Source organism: Epinephelus lanceolatus, chromosome 22 (genome assembly GCF_041903045.1).
Source record: "Epinephelus lanceolatus isolate andai-2023 chromosome 22, ASM4190304v1, whole genome shotgun sequence".
Lineage (NCBI taxonomy): Eukaryota > Metazoa > Chordata > Actinopteri > Perciformes > Serranidae > Epinephelus > Epinephelus lanceolatus.
The window spans coordinates 28671583-28691844 of record NC_135755.1 but is presented as its reverse complement, the minus strand read 5'-3'; the positions used below and the strand labels follow the sequence as shown (position 1 = coordinate 28691844).

The 20262-nt window shown below is 43.9% G+C and overlaps 1 protein-coding gene across 1 annotated transcript; it reads right to left on the bottom strand.

Moving 5' to 3' along the window:
* Window positions 1-10482: 10482 nt before the first annotated feature.
* LOC117246380 (up-regulator of cell proliferation-like) lies at window positions 10483-17310 on the bottom strand. The gene is given in 3 exon segments (XM_033610240.2): window positions 10483-15926; window positions 15929-15996; window positions 17127-17310. Coding segments are annotated over 3 exon segments (4803 nt in total). The 5' UTR covers window positions 17245-17310; the 3' UTR covers window positions 10483-11309.
* Between the last annotated feature and the right edge of the window lie 2952 nt (window positions 17311-20262).

The following is a 20262-nucleotide window of genomic DNA, read 5'->3' as shown; positions in this document are numbered from 1 at the left end:
TTTTTTTGTTCTTACTCCATAAGTCTGTTTAAGTCCCCTTTCCCTTGCAAGATTTATTATTTTAAAAATAGATCAGCTAGTTACATTACAAAGGCTGCTGTCATGTGCACCATGGGTCATAAAGGTGAGTTTTCCTGGTTCAGACCAGTCCTGGAGAGAGTCCATCCCTCCACTGGTTCCAGAGCCAGTGCTGCACATAGCGTTGTGTTACAGGGCGGCAGCAAGGACCCAAGTGCGGACAGACAGTGAAACAGTTTGAGTCCAAAAGGTTTATTTTAGCTCTCTGGGTGAGGGGGTTTGGGTCCAGAGCGTCTGAGGAGGGGGCAGGCTGAGTGGGGAGTAGGCTGGAGCGTCCGAGGTGAGGGCAGGTGGAGCAGAGCGGACCGGAGAGCAGAGCAGGCTGGTTGGATACTGGAAACACAGGAAAACAGGATTACAGACAAAGTTTTAAGTCAGGGATTCAACTAGAGGCTAGAGTCGAGCTGTATACTGACTTAACAGTGGCTACGATCTGGCAGCGTGGATGTGGCAGGGCTGAGTACAAGTAGGCAGTTGATTGCAGAATGAGATGCGGCTGGTGGTGCTCTGCTCAGTCTCCGGCACACCTGTAACCACTCTGCTCACCACACCCACATACACACACACACACTCAAGCAGCAGATGTAACAGTACCCCCCCTCCTACGGGCACCACCTGGTGCCCGACCGGGCCTGTCAGGGTGAAGGGCGTGGAACTCCCGAACGAGGGCAGGGTCCAAGATGAGTCGACGAGGAACCCAGGAGCGCTCCTCAGGTCCATAGCCCTCCCAATCCACCAGGTATTGCAGACCCCGTCCCCTGCGTCGAACGTCCAATAGCCGCCGGATCGTGTAGGCAGGGTGGTCATCAATCAACCGAGGAGGAGGAGGAGCTGCTATGGGGGGACACAGAGGACTCGAACGGACAGGCTTGATTTGGGATACATGAAAGGTAGGATGAACACGGAGGGATGCAGGGAGCTTTAACCGGACTGCAGAAGGGTTAATAACACTGTCAATCACAAACGGTCCAATGAAACGTGGGGATAGTTTCCGAGACTCCACCCTCAAAGGAATGTCCCGAGAAGACAGCCATACCTCTTGCCCAGGGGTGTAAGCAGGAGCCACAGCACGGTGACGATCGGCACAGGTCCGGGCCCTATTGGAGGCACGCAGAAGCGCTGCCCTAGCCCTCCTCCATGTGAGGCGGCAGCGGCGCAGATGGTCCTGAACTGAGGGCACGGCCACGTCCTCTTCCTGATTTGGAAACAGGGGGGGTTGGTAACCAAGACAACATTCAAATGGTGTCATACCCAAAGAGGCGTTGGTGAGGGAGTTATGGGCGTACTCCACCCATGGCAGCTCAGAACTCCACCGGGAAGGATTCGCCGAAACCACACAGCGTAGAGCTACCTCCAGTTCCTGGTTTGCTCGCTCGGTCTGGCCGTTGGTCTGTGGATGAAACCCAGAGGACAGACTAACAGAACACCCAAGAGCAGAGCAGAAAGCTTTCCATACTTGTGAAATGAACTGGGGACCTCTGTCTGACACAACATCAACGGGAATTCCATGTAAACGAAACACATTAGAGACCAGAGGGTCTGCCGTCTCCCTGGAGGATGGGAGCTTGGGTAGGGGTATGAAATGAGCAGACTTAGAAAATCTGTCAATAATAGTCAAGATGACCATGTTACCATTAGAGGGGGGCAGGCCGGTGACAAAATCCAAGGCGATGTGTGACCAAGGACGACTGGGTACAGGCAGGGGGCGGAGTAGGCCCGAGGTGGGTTGTGTAGATGTCTTGTTCCTGGCACAGACCGAGCAAGCAGTGACGAAGTCCCTGGTGTCCCTGTCCATGGTCGGCCACCAAAAGTGCTGACGGAGGAAGGCCAAGGTACGACCCACCCCAGGGTGACAGGTGGGTCTGGTTGAATGGGCCCACTGGAGGACTTCAGAGCGGACAGAATCTGGGACAAAAAGAGAGTTAGGGGGACCATTTCCTGGATCAGGTTGAGTTTGCTGGGCCAGGCGGACACGTGACTCAATGTCCCAGGTCACAGAAGTAACGATGCAGGATGGGGGCAGGATGGGATCCGATGCAGGTGGTGAGTCAGCCGTGAACTGACGGGACAGGGCATCCGGCTTGGTGTTTCTGGAGCCAGGACGATAAGTCAGAGTGAGATTGAACCTTCCAAAAAACAGGGCCCACCTGGCTTGTCGGGAGTTTAGCCGCTTAGCCGTCTGGATGTAGGCTAGATTCTTATGGTCCGTCCACACAATGAATGGTAGTTTGGCTCCTTCCAACCAATGACGCCATTCCTCGAGTGCCAGTTTTACAGCCAGAAGTTCTCTGTTGCCGACATCATAGTTTCTCTCAGTGGAAGACAGCTTGTGGGAGTAGAAAGCACAAGGATGCAGTTTATGGTCAGTGGGAGATCGCTGAGAAAGAATGGCTCCTACCCCAGTCTCAGAAGCATCCACCTCCACAACAAACTGAAGCTCAGGATCAACTTGGGTGAGAACAGGGGCTGAGGTAAAGCGGCACTTGAGTTCCTGGAAAGCAGTCTCAGCCTCAGCAGTCCAATGGAACGGATGGGAGGTGGAGGTCAGAGCAGTGAGGGGAGCTGCCAGGCGACTATAGTTCTTTATGAAACGCCGGTAGAAATTGGCAAACCCCAAAAACCGCTGTAACTGCTTCCGGGTTGTGGGTGCAGGCCACTCCAAAACTGCCTCGACCTTAGCTGGATCCATTTTCACCTGCCCCTGTGTGATGACATAGCCCAAAAAGGACACAGTGGAAGCATGGAATTCACATTTAACAGACTTGACAAATAATTTGTTCTCCAAAAGGCGCTGGAGTACCTGACGGACATGCCGCTGGTGAGTGTCTAGGTCTGGCGAGAAGATGAGAATGTCATCCAGATAAACAAAGATGAACCGTCCGATCATGTCCCTGAGCACGTCGTTGATGAAAGCTTGAAAAACAGCTGGAGCATTCGTCAGCCCAAAAGGCATAACCAAATATTCAAAATGGCCAAGGGGTGTGTTAAAGGCCGTCTTCCACTCATCCCCCTCCCTGACACGGATGAGATGGTATGCGTTACGCAGGTCCAGCTTGGTGAAGATCTTGGCTCCATGAAGAGGGGAAAAAGCGGAATCGATTAATGGCAGAGGATATGTATTCTTGATAGTACTGTTGTTTAACCCCCGGAAATCAATACAAGGTCGGAGTGTACCGTCTTTCTTCCCCACAAAGAAAAACCCAGCACCCACCGGAGAGGATGAAGGCCTGATGATGCCTGCAGCCAAGGAGTCCCGGATGTAAACCTCCATAGCCTCCCGCTCAGGACGAGAGAGGTTGTACAGGCGGCTGCTGGGATGCGGTGCTCCAGGCTGCAGGTTAATGGCGCAGTCATACGGCCGATGGGGTGGTAACGACAGTGCATGATGTTTACTGAACACAGGGGCCAAGTCATGATAAACTGGGGGTACTGAAGTCAGATCAGGTGGTTCAGGGACAGACAGGGGCAAATACGAGGCAGGTGCAGGAGCAGAATGCAAACAGTTAGCATGACAGAAATTGCTCCAGGAGATTACCTTTCCAGCAGACCAGTCGATTTGAGGGTTGTGTAGTTTCAACCAGGGATGGCCGAGGACCAGAGGAGAGCTTGGGCAGTCAATGATATGAAAGCTAATCATCTCCTGATGATTACCTGAGACTCTGAGGAGGATGGGCACAGTTCTGTTAGTCACACAAGCAAGTAATTTTCCATTGAGAGCGCTGGCATTGATAGGTGAATCTAGCGGTACAGTGTCTAATGCCAACTGAGCAACGATATTACTGTCCAAAAAACTCTCATCAGCCCCTGAATCAATGAGAGCATTAAGGGGTAGTGACTGGTTCTGCCACCAGAGGGAGGCATTGAGCTGGGGTCTGGAAGGAGACTGACAGATTGTCTGACTCAGCAGCATCTCCCCCACTACTGCTGAGCCGGCCCTTTTCCTGGACGGAGAGGACAGGTGAGGAGAAAATGGCCGGACTGACCACAATACAGGCAACTTTTAGCAGTAATCCGGCGCTGCTTCTCCTCTGGAGAGAGTTTGGCTCGACCCAGTTGCATGGGCTCGGGATCTGGAAGACACTGAGGGACAGAGGCAGTCGGAGGAGACAAACGAGGTAAGGTAGAAGGTGTAATGGGAGGAGCTACCTTACCTGTTTTCTCCCTCCGACGCTCACGGATGCGGTTGTCGATACGGATGGCCAAAGCAATGACATCATCCAGTCCCTCGGGCTCCGGGTGAGACACCAACTCGTCTTTGATGTTTTCATTTAGACCGTTCTGAAAGGCCCCCTGGAGCGCTTCCTCGTTCCAGCCGCTCTCAGCGGCGAGACAGCGAAACTGGATGGCGAATTCCGCAACGGAGCAGGTGCCCTGACGGATGGATAAAAGTCTTTTGGTGGCGTCCCTCCCGCGGACAGGATGATCAAAAATCTTCTTCATTTCTGAAGAGAAATCGGAGTAGGAGGAAACGAGTGGAGACTGCTTCTCCCATACCGCCGTAGCCCAGCTGCGTGCAGAACCCCGGAGACAGCCCATCAGGTAAGCCACTTTGGCTCGGTCAGAAGCATAGGAGCTAGGCTGTTGGTCAAAAACAACCGCACACTGCATCAAAAAGTCTCTACAAGTTCCTAGGTTGCCATCATAGGGTTCGGGAGGGGGCACATGGGGTTCACGGGTTGGAGGTGGGTTGCCGCCGGCTGGCAGTGGAGGACTGGGAGGAGGGTTCTGGGCTGAGAGTTGCATTTGAAGATTTACCAGAGTCTGTGAAATCTCGGTTACTCGAGCCATGAGCGCTTGCAAAACCTCACTATGTTGTCCCAGGAGAGTGCCCTGTCCAGTGAGTGTATGGCGGAGGGCATCAGAGCCTTGGTCCGCTTGGTCCATCGTGGCCAGATCGTACTGTTACGGGGCGGCAGCAAGGACCCAAGTGCGGACAGACAGTGAAACAGTTTGAGTCCAAAAGGTTTATTTTAGCTCTCTGGGTGAGGGGGTTTGGGTCCAGAGTGTCTGAGGAGGGGGCAGGCTGAGTGGGGAGTAGGCTGGACCGTCCGAGGTGAGGGCAGGTGGAGCAGAGCGGACCGGAGAGCAGAGCAGGCTGGTTGGATACTGGAAACACAGGAAAACAGGATTACAGACAAAGTTTTAAGTCAGGGATTCAACTAGAGGCTAGAGTCGAGCTGTATACTGACTTAACAGTGGCTACGATCTGGCAGCGTGGATGTGGCAGGGCTGAGTACAAGTAGGCAGTTGATTGCAGAATGAGATGCGGCTGGTGGTGCTCTGCTCAGTCTCCGGCACACCTGTAACCACTCTGCTCACCACACCCACACACACACACACACTCAAGCAGCAGATATAACAGCGTTGAGCACAACTAGTTGGTACCATTCTACTTTCCACACTTACTCTGGTTTCGCAACCACAAAAGACGTGATGTTCCATATCCTCAGAGCCAGTTCACAGCGCCAGGGGTCAGCACACCTAGCTCTCTGTCTTTACCTGCTGCCCAGCAACCAGTGCCTCAGGCAAGGTGCTGCAGCTCTGGTATTGCAGATTCATCCAGGGTCTGAGTACTGTTAACAAGTTATTAAGTACTGTCACATACAAACATTCAGTGGCGCCCCCCAGGGGGAAGCCAGGAGGGGCCACAGCCCCATTGATGCAGTTGCTGGTCCTCCCTGGCCAAAAGGGGGAAGACTGACATTACAGTCTTTCAGAGGCTGTTGTGTGCTCATTTTAAGCTCGATATTGGTATCCTAAATGGTATCCTTAATTGAATATCTTCGTCGGCTCAAGTTTCTGTTTATTCTGTGTTCAAATTAAGGTCATTACCAATGGTCACCGAGTGCTGCATTTGGGTCCAGTCACATCTGTTACAGATTACATTGTGTTACAGCTAAGAATGGTATTAGGTGGTTTCAAATACAAGACACCAGAGACAAACACATAGAAGGGCCTATGGTGGCCCTAAGGTAATGTAAAAAAAAAAAAAAAACAGGCCCTTTCAAGTAGATCCAGTGTTTGGTTTGTCTGTTCTGGGCTACTGTAGAAAGATGGCAGTGAAATGACCCGGAAGTATTTTTTAGTGGCCGCCATGATAAGTGCTGTTCGAATTCTCTAAACACGAAGGACAGGAGGTTCAATGCTTCCTTTCAGATCTCCTTTAGCATAGGATACATCAGACCTTCCTAAGCGATAGGAAAGGAGATAATTTAATCCCACAATGCTTTGCGGGAGCAATATTTAAAGCGACCGACCGTTCACGGAGAAAAACGAATAAACCCGAAGAAGTAGGAGAAGAGGAAGAACGAAAGAAGCAACAAAAGGAAAAGAAAAAGAACAACTGGCTCTCAACATGACTGAAAAGTCATGGAGATCACCATTTAAGTCACCGTTACATGAAGCTTTGCCCATCTCATGCCATAACTTGATAATATGCGTAATGTTATATGTTCCAAACTCTCAACAATATGTTAAACCCATGCGAACTATAAACGTCACGCTACTGTTGTAACATTACCCAGTTCAAGTTAATATTGTGGTGTAAGATATGCTCAGTGTGGATTAATCATGTCACTATTTGAGCATTGTTGAATCGCCAGCTTTTAGCAATATCATTAATTAATTTTTCTTCAGTCACAGATGCAGACATCTCTGCACTCATACGGGCATGTGTGCAGCTGGAGCACCTCTTCAGCGGGAGGCAGCTCTTTTTAGACTATTACGCAAATGAATTTCACCCAAACACTTTAGAATAAAGCCTCCCACATCCCCCCCCCCCCCCCCCCCCCCCCCCCAATCACAGAAAACCTGTCCATTTAGGCAGAAGATATACTGTTTATTGCACAGGTGCACCTTCATCCCTATGTATGCTCTTGTTATTTGTTCTTTTCTTTTTTTTCTGTGTTGTTATTGTCACTAATATAATGGAATCCTATATACACAATTAAAAAAATAAAATAAAAAATAACTTCAAGGCACAATCATGTCAACATTTCAAGGTGTTTACTGAGTTTTGTGGTCGTTTTTAAATTATTGTAAGCAAATGACAGATGATGATTCATTGGCATATTAACACAGAAGTTTGTGTTTCAAGAAAAAGGGATATGAAACGTTTTAATTTAGATGATGTTTTTAATTCAACATGTTTGCAATTTAAGAATGTACAGTAGTAGATTTGTAATTTGTAAGCCTAACATATTTGCCTCTCTTGCATACACTTGAACATTTGTCATAAATAATCACAATGATTCAGGAGAGTGAGTGTGAGCAACCATTTTCAGTGTTTCAGTTTTGTGACTGCCTATCTGCCTTTTTTACTCCAATTCAGACGTTGGTAATTAAGTCATATTTTTCACTGTGCTGTCTACGTTTATATAGCCTGCATGAAGCAACATGGTAAGTAGGCACGGGGCGGAGTATCTGAGATGCGCTTTTTGTAGTCCATCTAAATTAAACTGTAGTTTCACCACTGTCGACCTACGTCACTGACATCCGCCGTCGCATGATGACGTAGCCCAGCGTAAGTGCGGTTGGATTTTCTCAGCTCCGCGGTTCTCTTTTCCTAAGTCCTTATGAATTCTCCTACTCATCTTTCCTTGACCTCATGACGTTTCCCACTGAGGTCAAGGAATAGTGATTAGGAATAGACGACAGGAGGGACTTTCTGACCGCAGCCTCAGTCGAAATGGAAATGGACCTACTCCCTCATTCTGAGCTAACAAAGCACCATGGGCCTCATTCACTAATATCTGCGCAGAAATGTTCTTACTCTCCGCAAAAAATAAGTACTTGCGCAAAATCACCGTCGGATTCATGACACGTGCGTACCGGCCAATTTTGTTCTCACCACCGTGCGTATGTTAGTAAATCAGAACCATTCTAAATTGAAAGGCGCGTGTCCGCGATCTGGAATCAGCATACTACCACGCCCCCATTTCTCCATATAAGGAAACCGCTTGCCTAGAGTTGATTCATGAATGAAGGAAGCGGTTACACGAGGAGAGAAGTAGTAAATTTCACAGTTTGTTGGAAGCGATGGCGCCGGGTCTTACAGGAATGCCATGGGTCATTACAAGATTGTGGAGGACACAGCATGCCAGGATGATCTTGCACACCTTCTCAGGGGTATGAAGTAGTTTGCCACCGGCCGTATCTGATCCAAACACATCCAACGGCCCTTAAGCACGCCAAAAGTGCGCTCTACGGCGCGTGGGTGGGCATGTATGTTGTTGTAAAGTGGCTATTGCATGTTATTACAGTTCAAGGCCTGTAGAGGGAGCACTTGTATTTTGCATCTGATGATTATGCAGTGTGTCTATAGCAGTGACACAAGATGGTACCGACAGGTTGTGCCGTGTTATGATGTTACCTGAGAAGTCCTGCAAATAAAGTCAGCTCAACTGAAGAGATGTCTCCTTCCTTTAGTGGATATCCGACGATATCACATATGTTATTATAGCGCACCTCTTGAGGGGTTTCAGGGTTTGCGTATGGTGTCATCAGCCATGTTTTAAGGCCATATGCCCGGTCACCCAAACAATATAACATTTTAACATTAACGGAATAGAGACTTAGTGAAAATACTAACTTAAAACAACTGAAATAAAAGACTAGAACAAAAGATGCTCACCAACAAGCCATCCACTTCTCACAGCCCCTGCCTCCAAACGCATTCCCACTGTACTGTTTTGCAAAATAAATGAGTCGTGGGTGCCTCCTGGCCAGCGGGCCACAGCCTTAAGGATATGGCAGTCGGCATTACAGATCATCTGCACGTTGATGGAGTGATAGTTTTTCTGTTCATGTTATTGTTAATATTTTAATTGTCACAATGATGAGGGTGAACGTGTGTCAATTTCATGGTAATTTAATCCATTTGGCCAATATATTAATTATCTTAAAAAATGTTAATTAAATCTCTTTTTCATGAATGTGGTTTTATAGACTCTGCATGTACTTAAAAGGTATGTTTGCATTTTCTAAGTCAGTTCGGCCTTCCTCATTTGTGCGTATGCATGGTCTGAGGCAGTTCTAAATTTGTTCGCAGAGTAAGAACAAATTCGGGTAAGAAAAATTTGATGAATCCCGGATTTGTGCGTCAAACGATCGCACGCACAGTTTAAGCACAGATTTGTGCGTACGCACTGTTTGTGAATGAGGCCCAATGACTCTTAGTTTCAGGTGCTTGCACACTAATTGAAACATGATTAACAGATCTGTAATTCAGAGTTGAAGGTTACATTTCTCCTTGTTGTGGATTGTTGTAAACAGGTTTGCATGTGACCAAGTAATGTGGGAGCGACAATAGGGATTTGATAGCCTACCATGAGGTGCCTCACATACAGTCCCACATATAGCAGGATCACACAGGTGGTCCAACTTCTTCCTTGGATGAATTTCACTGACATTAGTGATTTCATATTAAAGTTTTCTTTAATATGAACTACTGCAGCCTCTATGTGACAGATTAGCATGTTTTTCTACAGACAGTCCTGGTTTACATGCAAAGAATTTGAATGACTTTGATGATCCCTGACTTTTCCTGTAACGGCACCATGAGTAGGCATGTATGGTTGTGAGTGCAAGGTCTCAACTACCATCTCAATTATTGGATGGATGGCCATGAGATTTGATACAGAAGTGTTTTGTGCTAAGTAGGAAATGTTAGCCATTATACATTATTATTTATATACATCAGCATGTTTAGCATTGTTATTGTTAGCAGGTTAGCATGTTGGCATTAGCATTGAGCTCAAAGTACAGCTGCACCTGAGTAGGCTCACAGAGCTGTTAGCATGGCTGTAGACTCTTAGGGCTCATTTATGCTCAATATTAGAAACGTATAAGGACACAGACGGAGCCCTCTGTCCATAGTCTGCGTTCATTTCTTCCATAATTCCACATGTTGTCTGAAGGCTTACAGATACAGACAAAACGGAGCAGTACCACGGGAGATCATAGGGGCAGGGAAGCGTAATTCAAGCAAGGTGCAACCATAGCAGAAGACAAAGACAAATCAGTTATATAGTCAAAAATTAATTCTCAGTCTACCTATTGCAATGTATTTAATGGCTTCACAGACCATCACTGCTGACAATGTTGCCTCTGTTAAAAGGTAAAATATTAGGACCTCCTCCAGATTCCACTCACTTGTTGCTGTGTGAGACTTTTGACTCTGCCCTCTAGCGCCATCTATTGGCTGTATTTGTGCCATCATAAAGGACGTATGGTATGAGTGTGAGGGCAGGGACATTTACAAGGTTTGAAACGGACGCATCTATTCTCAGTTTGGTAAAGGGAGTATAAATGAGCCCTTACTGTGTGTTCAGACAGAACACAAGCTGAATTTTAGTAGCAGCACTCACTTCCTGGGTTTTTGAATTCAATAAAGACAATAATAACTCATTCTGAGTCTTTATTAAAGCAGTTAACAAATGTTAATAATGTATTGACACTGATGATATCACATATACAATAGAATGAATGGTCCTTTAATACACTGAAAATCTAAATATTTTGCATCAAACACTGCTCAGAAACAAAGACAATTAGATCCTAACTTTCGGTCAAACAATCACATATACTTAAGATTAAAAGCAAAACATTCTGTCTTGTTATGACAATACCACATAAAGACTGAGTGGTGTTAAAAAAAAAGAAAGACATTTAAATATCCTGCCTCAGATACTTCATAGAAACAAAAACATTAAAAAAAAATCATATCACATTTGATTATCTGTGATTACATCTTTATAGTTGCAGTACACAGAAAACTTTCTGTCACTCAAAATCATGCATTCAAAGTCTGATTTAATCAAACTGCCAACATTAAGTATGTTTATAAGTATGTTTCCAATATGTGCTCCTAAAGGTACATTGACTCAAAGTATGCAAAGTATTTAAAATGTCATCATCAGCAGGAACAGAGCTAGAGCTGATTATTTATATTTAACATGTTAAATGCAGTTTCAATTGCAGTAATTTCCTTATTGTAAGCCTTTGTGGTAAAGTGTTTGAGTCAACTTACAACATCTTAAACCTTGTCCTCTTACATACAGCATGTTACTATTTGTGACTCTTCTCTATATCATATAAAACAAGTGGGATCAAGATATCCTTGAGCAGATACGGAATTAATTTATGTAGGAAAATGTGCACCTCTATAATCACAAAGCATGTTGTCTCTCTCTCTCTCTCCCTCTCTCTCTCTCTATCTCTCTCTCTCTCTCTCACTTGATGTTAAATGACTCTTTGAGACTCTTCTCTGCCTGCTCATATTTGATATCTCTCCAAGTGTCTGGAATATCAGCAGGCTTTGCTTCATATCTTTCAGCAAACTCTTTGTTGAACTTTGTCATCACATATTTCCAGTAGTCTGATGCCTGAAGGCTTACATCTGGAACAATTTTCCAGTCAGGGAAAATTTCTTTGTAAAGCTTGTAAGAATGCCATTCACCATTTGTAGCACTGCAGCGAAAACGGTTGTCACTGATCACCAAGGAAGTGCATACGTCAGTAACAAGTTCTTTTGTCCTGTCCCACCTGTATCTGCCCAGACCCTCTGGCCGATGTAGTGACGTCCAGTGCTCAGTGTGGTCTTTTCCTCCTGCCTCACAAGGTGCTTTGCAGAATGGACACTGTTTACCACATCCAATCAGTTTGGTGAAAAGCTCGTTCTGAGGATTCACATGAAGTTGTTTTAGTTTTGTTTGGACGTTTGTTTCTTTAAACTTCTCTGTAAGAGCTTCTGCCATGTCCTTCAGACAGTCGGTGAGCCAGTGAGCAAACTGTTCCGGGTCAGCATTGTTCAGGATCATGAAAGCACCAAGAGCATCCTGGGAAATGACCAGTTTACCACCAAGTTCCTGACAGACATCCTCAACAAATGTTCTTAAGTTGCAACTCTTTTTGGTTTTAGCTTTGCTGATAGCATTAGTTATGTTCCTGATGCTTGACTGAACATGTTTATCCTCAAGCTCAAACATGATAGACCCTTTTGAGAAGCGTTCAACTATTTGGTCAAGGATCCATTTCTTTACATATTTCTCATATGAGCCAGTGTAGCTCAGATAACTTTTAAAGTCATTCGTTGTGAGCAGATCCAGTAAAATTGTATACTGGAGGTATATTCGTGTTCTGAACTGCTGGCTTGTCATCATTTCACCAAAGATATCAGGACCCAAGGAACGCTTGACAAAGTCTTCGACTGCAGGCTTCAGGCAGCGGTTTGTGAATTCTTCTGCCTTCTTCTGGCACTGGTCTTGATTATGGAACACATCTTTAAAATCAGCGCGAAACTTGGCTTTGTTTTCATTCAGACATCTGTAGGGATCATTCTCATATATGAAATCTTCATGCATTTTCTGAAACTGTCTGGCTGCATCTCCACAGATGTGCTGTTTCAGAGAAACTTCAAACTCAGCATCTGTCTTCACTTCCTTATTGTTTTGCAGCTTCTCGTCAATCATGTGGAGGATCTCCTGAATGTAAGTGTCATGGTAATTGCTTTTTCTTTCCACTTTTCCAGTCACATACTGTTTGCAATCTGCTATGATACTGTCAGCCATTTGCTGTACAGTCTTTATGTGATCTTCTGTGTTGAACCACTTGGTGATTTTGTGTTTCAACTGGTTGAAGAATCCTTCTGCAGTATATCTGAAAGGAACAAGTCCACATTCTGACAGGGTTTTTTTACTGAGCAATTGACAGACATGACTTCCCCTATGTCTTAGATTTTCTCTCAGGTAGTGGTACACACTTGCAAAGACATCTGCAGGCTTTTGCTTAGAGAAGGAGAGTTCCTTCACCATTCTGTTCCACATCTTATCAAATTCTTTGTCAAGCTCTTCGTCTGTCATCTCCACATTTTTTCCCCGACATTGTTCAATCAATGCACACACTCTGCCCTCTAATTCTTTTGCGTGGTTCTCTTTGATTTTATCAAGTTCTGTCATTCCCTGTCTGATGTCAGCTGTTGCTGTGAGTTGATTAAACACAGACCTCTCCATTTCTTGTCGAAGGCTCTTTGCACTGTTTGCAAAGTCTTCTCTGTATCCTTCAACTAGATAGACGTGACCCTCTGTTTGCTTGAAGTACTGTGTCAAATTGTCAAGAAGCTTTGTCTCCCATTCCGTCAGCACTGTGCACGCTTCACTTTTCAAATGGTCAAGAAATTCTCTCATGTCAGGTATCTCAGATTCCACAGCAAATTTGCCAAAATTGGAAATTCTTGTCTCAGCATTTGTAACCCATGTGTACATTTCTTTTTTGAATTCCCATTCCCATTTGTTGAATTCTGTGCACAGCCTCACGTATGCATCAGCCACCAGACTGTTTCTGAAGCTGAAGATGAAGTTTTCATGCTTTACTGCATTCCACAGGTTTTTCATCCACTCTGTAAACTCCAAGATATTATTAGCAGATGACTCACAACGTCCCAAAATTTGGATTACATTTTTCTTGAGCTCATATACAGCTTCGCTGTACCCTGCATTGACTGGTGCCATTGGTGGGTTTCCATTCCAGAGTCCAGGAATGTACCAGTTCCCAGTGTCTGGACTGTACTCCATCACATCAGTGAAGCTCATGTTCTCCTCTTTCTTTTCCATTTTGGCTGCTGCCTGGGTCATCTCATTTAACTGTTGCAAGAGCAGTTTCCTGTCTTGTAAGTTCTTCTCATGAGCTGAAACATCCGACACATTCTGGTGGACAAACTGACATTTGGGCTTTTTGCCCACCTCTGTCATCCTGAGAAAAGCATGCACAACTATTTGTAGGATGTCTTTCATTTCTGTTGAATTCTCCATTGCGATATTGATGATGGTGATATCACTCAGCCCCACAACAAGTGTTGCAAGCTCATTGTCGTGCTCATGGCTATTATCCAGTTGTGCAAGCTCTGGTGACTTTAAGCCCTCAGTGTCAATGATCACCATGAAGTCACAGTTGAGGACTTTTTGAACATCTTCATTGATTCTGATGAGCAACATAAAGGCACCTCGAGTGCATCGCCCACTGCTGACTGCAAACTGCACTCCAAACATGGTGTTGAGGAGAGTAGACTTTCCTGTGCTCTGAACTCCAAGAACTGTGACCACCAGTATCTTGTTCTTAGGAGACACCAAGCCATTGAGCTGAGAGAGGACGTCACTCACCCATCTGAGAGGTATGTTGGAGGCATCTCCATCTACAAGCTCAAGGGGAAATCCATCAAGTAACAATTCTGCACATAGTTTGGGCAGATGTTGTAACTGTTTACGTGATGGGTCTGTTTCTGGAAGAGACAGTGAAGCCTCATAGATCTGACCCATTTCACGGAAGAAGTGTTCAGTCCCCAGTGAGCTGTTGGAGAGTTGTCTGTCGATTTCTTTGATCTCCTCTTTGTTCTCAGAATTTTTGCATTTCTTTTTGTACTGATCTCGGAGACCAGATAATTTTTCTCGAGACAGGTTATCAAGGTTCATTCGCATCCATTTCAGGAAATAGCACCTCTCTATCCCTGGGCTTGATATTGCGTTGATAAAACATGTCATTGCATTTGACATGTCACAAGAGTTCTGTTTATTCCTAAGTTCTGTTTTCTGTACCTCAAGGTCACTTTTGTAGTTTTCTATGTTCTGGGACCCAACATTTCGGAGCCAAAATTGTTCCTTCTCTAAGCGAGTCAGTTCCTTCCATATTTGGCCTTGCAAGGGTAGCTGAGTGTCTTTGTATGTAAGGATGTCTTGAATTTCTTCACTCAGAGCATCTGCATTTTTCTTGGCAGTCTGGCACTCTGAAGAGTCTTCATCAACCAAGATTCCCAGTTCATGGGCAATGTCAGCCATCTGCTCAATTTGCATTTTCATACTTGAGTTCTCAACTACATTGCTGACCGTTTTCCCCAGATTTTTGACAAAGTCTGCATCATTCATCTGCTTAGTCTTTAACATGATGTTGCTGTTGTTCAAACCCAACTTGGTTGCCACCTTCTTTACAGCATCAACACTGAAGTGCTTACTTTGATGGTTACCCACCAAAAAGATCTGTGCCTTGTGGTGTTGGTTGGTGAGCAGCTCACACTCAGAGTCCAAATTGTCAAAGAACACAAAAACTGCTGCTGATGTCTGACACAAAAAAGAAAATTGTGTTTCAAACGAGGCAATGTCTCCACGAAGGTTAGCTACAGCTACTGGCTCACTGAAAATATCCATGTTTTTGTTCCCACAAGGAAGGTACCAAGTCATTTCAACCAGTCCATTGGATATTCTCCTTGGACTGTCACCACATTCCATGTCACAGTGAACAAATGTATCATGGTACTGCTGAGAATTGCTCAGAAGCTTATTGAGGATCTCTGACTTGGACAGGGAGCACTCACCCAGTCTCACAAAAGATATCATTGGAAGTTCAGAGAGAACAATTCTTTGTTCAATGAAGCCTTTGGACTCTGAAAGTGACTGAGGTCTGTACCTTTTAACAATGTCTCTCATGGCCCAAAGCATGAGTGTGCACTGCTTTGTGTCACAATTGGGAAGCAACAGAGGCACAGAAAACTGACACATAGACATTTTGAGTGCCATTTCCTGTTGTACAAAAGCATCAGAACACAGAAAGAGAGCAGTGATTATGTCAAGGGGGTTTAACATGTCATCTGAATGTTGACTGACGAACAGATCATCAAGATCTAACTCCGTATTCCCTGACGGCTCATCACAGTTTGACTCACATGCAGCTGTACATTTCATATTCCTAGCTGTCACATTAACCATCATCAGTTTCTTCAGAAAATACCATGGAAGATCTGAATGACACTTGGCAGGTTCATTCGTAACAGTCTTCTCATCAATCTGAAGTACTGTACTGTGTTCAGGGATAGCTTCTCTGTTAAGTGCTGCTCCAACCCCAGATCCTCCAATAACATCTCCAGTTGTGTCTCTGTGGATATAAAGATGTTTATTTTAAATTAATCATAAGTGTTTCAAGAAAAACATGGATCCAAAGGTAACTGACACATGCATACATGCCAAAATGTTCGGAAGCACAATTTTGCATCCTGCCTTTGCTTTTCAGCTAAAGGGAGCTACAAACCTCCAGAAAACTGTATTTGTGGTTGTTGTTGTCCTGTGTACACGATATAACAACTTTTGTAAATGACCTCAATGTTCAATAGTCGATGTGTTAAGTTAGCAGTTGTCATGTGTTTGTTGCCTTTATTTTGTTATTTCCTGTAAACTGGAAGATGTTTCTACACCTTGATTGAAATCCACCTGTGGTAAATTCAACTGTATGAAAGTATAAACAAAGGTTGCACACTCTGGCTCTATATGCACTGCTCTTTCATTCAGATGACTTTTCAGCCCTCAGGCCATCTTCAAGATCAGTCACAATTAAATTCAATTGAATGGGGATGATTACAAGGTCTCACAGCTGACAATGCATATAAGAGAATTGCAGAGCTCAGAGATTGTTTTGAGGCACAGATATCAGGATGGTTTTAAAATGTCTGCTTCACTGAGGGTTTCCAAGAGCACAGCAGCCTCCAACAACCAGGACTTTTCTGAGAGCTGACCGCCTGACTAAACTGAGCAACTGGGGGGAAAGGCCTTGGTAGAGCCTGGTGGTCACTCTGGCTGAGCTCCAGAGTTCTTCTGTAGAGATGGGAGCAACTTCCAGAAGGACAGCCATCACTGCAACACACCACTGGTCTGGGTCCCTATTCACAGAGCTAACTGAGCTAAACTTCTGTTCATTCCTGAACTATAACTATAATATTAAATTCAGAATGTCCACAAACAATCAGAATATCCTTTGAACTCTTTGTTGTTTTGATCAGCTTTGTCAAGACAAAATATACATTATCTGACATTATCACTGATGATTTCAGTTGCTTTCATTTTATTTATTGCTATCACATGACAAATGATGTCATTGCAAACCTACTATACTCCTTTTTTACACAATTATTGTTTTGTAAGCCTTCACAGAGTCAGAACATTGACACTATTGGTTGAACTTTATGACTTATTGCTTTTGTTTCTTTATAGCAATGCTTTACTTTTACTCACTTGTGTGTGCAGATGTTACGACAGGCTGGCTTATTCTATCATTCTTCAGTTCTTCATCAACATGGATCAGGTTTTGTGCTCCTGGCGTTGAGCTGTTTGTGTCCATTGTGTCCTGCATGTTTTCTTCCTCTCTGCAATTGATCTCAATGTAGCTCTCCTCTTCACCAGCAGAGGACACTTGCTGGCTGCTCAAAGTAGGGCAGGGCACTGTGGAAATAACAATAATAATGATTTTACTCAAAGCTACTTTCTGTGCAGACAGCACACCATTTAGTGCCTCTGTGCTCAACATTAGATTGTATGAAGCCAACCTTTATCACTCGCATTAGTCTGCTGACAGTCACTCTTGCTTCCTCACTGTAAAGCTCTATAATTGAGTCTTCATCACTGATTTCCTTGATAAATGATAAACATGTAATGCAATGGAATGAATCAACTCTCTCACCCATACAGTTTTCCCATTTCATTTTATGTATCTTATGGAGATGTAGAAAATAACTGTTTACCTCCATTCTGGGTACATGGTCATCCTGCACTCGCTCCGGGTTATTCAAACAGCTTCTCACTGGAAGTTGTGAGAAACGAGGTGTTATTTCCCACCAAGTTTAAAATACTACGCAGCCTATTTGACGGCATTATTTTCCAAATAACAACATGAATTTATGCCAGTCTTGTTTCAGACCCCCAGTTCCACCCCCTTCACATGACTGGGCTTTGCAAATTCAAAACATCTACATCATATAAAAAAGAACAAACGGCATGAAAACAGAATGCATTATGTCAGACTTGACTGTTTTATGATTGCTTAAGAAAATTACCCTACAAACCAGTGCGCCGCCTCTTTGTCCTCAACCCATGAAAATAAGAAATCTGTATAGTGATACCTTTAGTAAATTTGGAATATATTCTAATTCCAACAAAGACATAGGAGGTAGAGCAAAATGTATATTTTGTCTTATACACACCTGCCGCTATCCGCTGAATTAGTAAAACACCATAGTTTCAGTCCTATCAGCTACTTTGCAACAACAATGTCTTTGTGGTTTGCAGACAGCAGGGAGACACATTGCCCCCCATATTCAAATGCACACACACACACACACATATATATATATATATATATAAACATATAGCTATTCTGCAGCAGGTAACCTCACCACTGATTATTTCAGCTGTATGGTTGGCAAATGAAACCTTTTCTTGCACAACAACACTTTGAAACAGTAATCCATGCCTTTATTACATCTCGGCTGGATTACTGTAATGCACTTTATCTTGGAGTCAGCCAGTCCTCCCTCGCACGTCTCCAGTTGGTGCAAAACGCAGCTGCGCACCTGTTAACTGGAGTACGTAAGAGGGAGCACATAACTCCCATCCTGGCCTCCCTCCACTGGCTACCTGTGCACTTTAGAGTCCATTTTAAGATTCTTTTATTAGTTTTTAAATCTTTAAATGGTCTGGCCCCGCCTTACCTCTCTGAGCTTCTTCACCCCTACGCTCCTGCTCGGTGCCTCAGGTCAGCTGATCTGCTGCTTCTGGAGGTGCAGAGGTCCAAACGGAAGCTCAGAGGGGACAGAGCTTTCTCCGTTGCCGCTCCTAAATTGTGGAACGAGCTACCCCTCCTCATTAGACAAGCCTCCTCACTGTCCATTTTTAAAACTCGTCTAAAAACCCATTTTTATTCCTTGGCTTTCAACTCCGCATGAGACTCTGCTTCTGTTTTAGTGTTTTATGGTTTGTTTTAGTTATTGTTTTATTGTTTTTAAATTGTTTTAAAAACTGTTTAAAAATTTAAAAATTGTTTTAAAAACAATAAACAATTATTTTAGTATTTATTTCCTGTTAATTGTTTTATGTCCCTGTGTTGCTTTGTCTATTTAAGTATAGCACTTTGTTTCAGCCGTGGCTGTGTTAAAGGGCTATATAAATAAAGTTGAGTTGGGTTGAGTTGAGATGTAATCATAAATAAACGTAACAAATTGGCATTGTTATATTGGTTCAAGTCCTATGGTGTAGTGCAGTACTGTGTGTGGTTTGTATAAGTGGTGTTGCTGTATCCCAGAAGAATACAGCCCAACGTTAATGTCTTCATTACAATTTACTTCTCAGACAGTCAGCGCAAAGTCTAAGTAAAGTGTCAAACATTTATGTTGCACTGCATGTGTGATGTTGTAGACAGTCTGAGCTTTTATTTATAGTTGTATATATAGAAACTGTATAACTGTACTTATAATAAATAATAATATAGTATAGTAGGAAATTAAAGTTTTGAAAATGTTGTGTTTACTCCATGGCTATGTACCAATTCCACACCTGCTATCATCATTTGATAAGAGCTGAATAGATGCACATAAAGCTTTAACATCACCACAATAACTACAGTAAGACTTTGTTCAGTATTTCCGACAACATTCATAAATATATCATTAACTACTCGTTGTACTGCCCGGGCTTGGTGGTATGGCATTTATAAGGAGGAATACCTGAAAAACTCTGTTCATCTGTAAAATATTCAGTGTTGATCACTGGCAAAGAAACAGGTTGGTCAGTCAGTAAAAATGACAACGTTGGTTGTCTGTATAGTAGCCCAGATGTTTCTCTCCCAGTTTTATCAGGTCCTCCAATTAGGCACATAATAGTAAAATCAATTACAAAACAAAGGCAAATGGCAACCCACTTTTTTGACAACATGCGACCATGGCAGTATTGCATTCTCATATCCTGGACTTTTCATAACAATGCAGTGTTCATAGGTAAATGATGTCTCCAGAAGTTAAAGCGCCTCTCAACACTTGTGCCAATGCAGCCCTGCAGCACAGACTTATTTTATACTGCTGGGATAGTCACTTTCACTTTCACGGTCAGGTGGTTTCTCAGAAACGAGCATTGAGTTTAAAGTAAATTGCATCAAAAAACTTGTTAGAATCCACATCAGATAGCTTAGTACACAAAGTAGTTTCTCTGCTGTGTTGCAGCATTAAGACAGTTTATTAGAAAGTCAGTGTTGTGGCCATGAGAATCACACAATGTTTGATTTATTTGTTCCTTTAGTATGAAGTAGTTCTTTTCAATTACCAATTGAACTGTTTGTCTATTTTAATTTAAAAGTGTTTTTGTATATTTGTGTGTGCAGGGT